General features: G+C 44.8%; 1 protein-coding gene across 1 annotated transcript in view; it reads right to left on the reverse strand.

Annotated features, from left to right (window-relative positions):
* Window positions 1-2,888, reverse strand: part of LOC106817082 (RRP12-like protein) — a gene marked incomplete in the record, with an annotated part of 9,126 nt that overhangs the window by 3,015 nt on the left and 3,223 nt on the right. The window contains 2 exon segments of the mRNA XM_014821729.1: window positions 457-573; window positions 837-1,012. Coding sequence (XP_014677215.1) covers window positions 457-573; window positions 837-1,012 — 293 coding nt within the window.

Here is a 2,888-nt window from a genome sequence, read left to right on the forward strand (position 1 = left end):
GGGCGAGTCTCGAAAAAGTGTAGACTTTTTACGCTTGTAAAAATGTTGATAATTGTGAACGACCCCCAAGGGGAACGACCCTTTGCTTCACAGCAGACTTAATCACCCTGTTTGCCTGCTCGCACAGCGTGACAAATGCTGGGACTCGCGCTATAAATTAGCAGGGTATAATTAGGAGAAAAAACAATTTCAGGAGCTTCAGGTGATGAAGTGCAGGGCATTTTTGGGGGACCTTTTTCAGGAAAAAAGTGTGTCTGGAAAACACGGCAACGAAGATCGTTACTGACACACGTAAGTATGCACGCTAAGAGCGATCGACAGCCACATTGTAATTGCTGCATATCAGGTGGGAAACACATCTCAGACTGACAACGAAAACCAATCTACCCTGATCATCTTACATCAACGAGAGCATCAGTTCTAAGATTCGATGTCAAACAATGACCACCCGCTCACCGCTTTTGCTTCGCTTCTTGTCTTCCTCGCTCTCCGTGATGATCATGCGCCCGTCGGACGCCATCTTGAATTCAGTTTTGCTCTTCTTCTCAACACTGGCTGTGGCCGGCTTCGTGCCTATTCACACACACAAAAACAGTAAACAATTATACGACGATCCATCGCGGCCAGCTACATCACACAATGAGGATACACGTGACCACAACCAAAATAAAGAACAGACTGCGCATTGATACCGACATCACTGGAAAGGTGAATCATGGAAAGGTGATTGATGTCAGAGGTAAAAAGTACGTTAAAAGGTGACGGCTTCATAATAATTACATACACAGTCTGCAATATAATCAATCTGTAATCATCAGTAGTAGCCTGCGGCTCACCCATGACCTTCCTCGCGACCCCCGGATCCAGAAAGTCCACGATGTCTTCCTCTCCCTTGTCCTCGAGCCAGGCAGCCGTCGTCTGCTTCCTCGCCCGCCTCGGCTTCTTTCTCGCGCTGCCCGCCTCCTCCCCCTCCTCCAGCTCAGAATCAGTATCCCGCAGAAGATCGTCAAGGCTACAGGTGCGCGAACGAGAAAACAAACAAACAAACAAACGATGTTGCTGACAATATGCCACCTGTGACCTTTACCGAAGGTCAAAAATGTCATTTTTGTGCGAGTAGTTTACGATTGAACAAAACCCACCCTAAAAGCTCAAGTTGGATGAGTTACGCGTAGTAAATCGTAGGTATTATAAGGCTAGTAAATGACGAATTTCCCTTGTTTATTGATGTCACACTCCTCCCTATTATCTACTCCTGATCTTACATAAATGTCTATTGTTACTGTTAACCCCACTGGCGCCACCTATCGTTTGATAAACGAAACACAGAAATAACCTCATTGCTTGATCTTCAGGCATAAATATCTCGTAGACATTGCCAATAAAAAAGCTATTACACAGCCACACTACTCACAACACATTACACTGATTATAGTACAAAGTTATATGTCTCTTCCACTTACTCAATTTCAGAGTGTTTTTGCATGATTTATCACAAGAATTATTATTATTAATATGTCATATTTATTATAATTATCGTTATATTATTATTGCTTGATCATTACGCTGCCTATACTACAAACCTTGGCTTTGTAGTCCAGTCCACTGGCACTTCTCTGATCTTTGAGAGTCCGCTTTGCCACGGCTATTGGGCGATGTATCCCGGTCCCACCAGCTGCAAGAAATTAATCAGACTGTATTAAAAACATATTTAATTTTATGTAAAAATTTTTTCAATTTCAAATTTTCAAATTTTCATATTTTATGTAAAAATTTATGTGCCGTGATATTTTTGCACTGAAGTCTGTCACGTCTTCGCTGTCATTTATGTATAACGTTTATACTAACATCGATTGTACATTGATTCAAACATACTTCAAGCGCATACATACATACTACATTCGCAATATAAGCATATGCAATATTAGAATCAATTAATTATTAATATTATTATTGTTATAATTATAATTATTACTATTATTCACAGACCCGTGGTGTGTGCATTAATGTGTGTAGCACGTACCCTTGTAGCTCTGCGCCGTCACCTGCCCAGCGTTGTCGTCATCGCTGTCAGCGTCACGCGCGCGCTTCTTGCCACCCTTCCTGCCTGCCGATGACACATCCATTGTCTCCATCATGTCATCAACGTCATCCATGAGCGTCTTTGCAGCTGCAGCGATGAGGGGACGCAGTCATAGTCACGCCTCGAGCCGTAACCACGACACGAGGGACGCGTGCGCTGATCACAACGCGATAACATGCGCACATAACGTAACATGTGTGTAATAGAATAAATGAATCGAGCAAAAACAGCGTTCCTCTTCCATCGTCTCAGGGAAAGTAGTCGCGGTCGTGGCGTAACTATTACAAGAGAGAGGCAGGCGGCGAATCTGCCACGCTATGTAAATATGCGCGTAAACATTCGAGCGGTCATTCTCGTTACGATGATGACATTTATGAGCATCTCGGCTGCAGTGACAAGTGATATTATCTCCTTATGCTTCTGATTACACAATAATCACCACAATAAGAGCGTAGCTAGAGTAAGGGGTCGTTCACAATTATCCACATTTTCACAAGCGTACAAACCGTACGCTGGGGGGGGGGAGAAAGTCAATGCCCGTCGTGCGCTGGGGCCCGCCATACGCTTTCAGCCTTTCCGAAAAATGTCGATCAATTTCCCGCGCCGCGCGCCTCAGCCGGCATCGTGCGCATCCTCACGCCGCGACGCGCCGAGCCTTGGCCGTGCCCCGCGCCCCGCACGGGCCCGCTGAATGAACGAACCGAGCTATAGCTAGCTAGCAGCCGAGTGCAGTGTAAACAACCGGCACGATGGCGGTTTTGCATGTAATTCATATACATGTATCTCTATGTAGAATAGTGTGAAA

This window comes from Priapulus caudatus, unplaced genomic scaffold (genome assembly GCF_000485595.1).
Source record: "Priapulus caudatus unplaced genomic scaffold, Priapulus_caudatus-5.0.1 Scaffold1590, whole genome shotgun sequence".
NCBI lineage: Eukaryota > Metazoa > Priapulida > Priapulimorpha > Priapulimorphida > Priapulidae > Priapulus > Priapulus caudatus.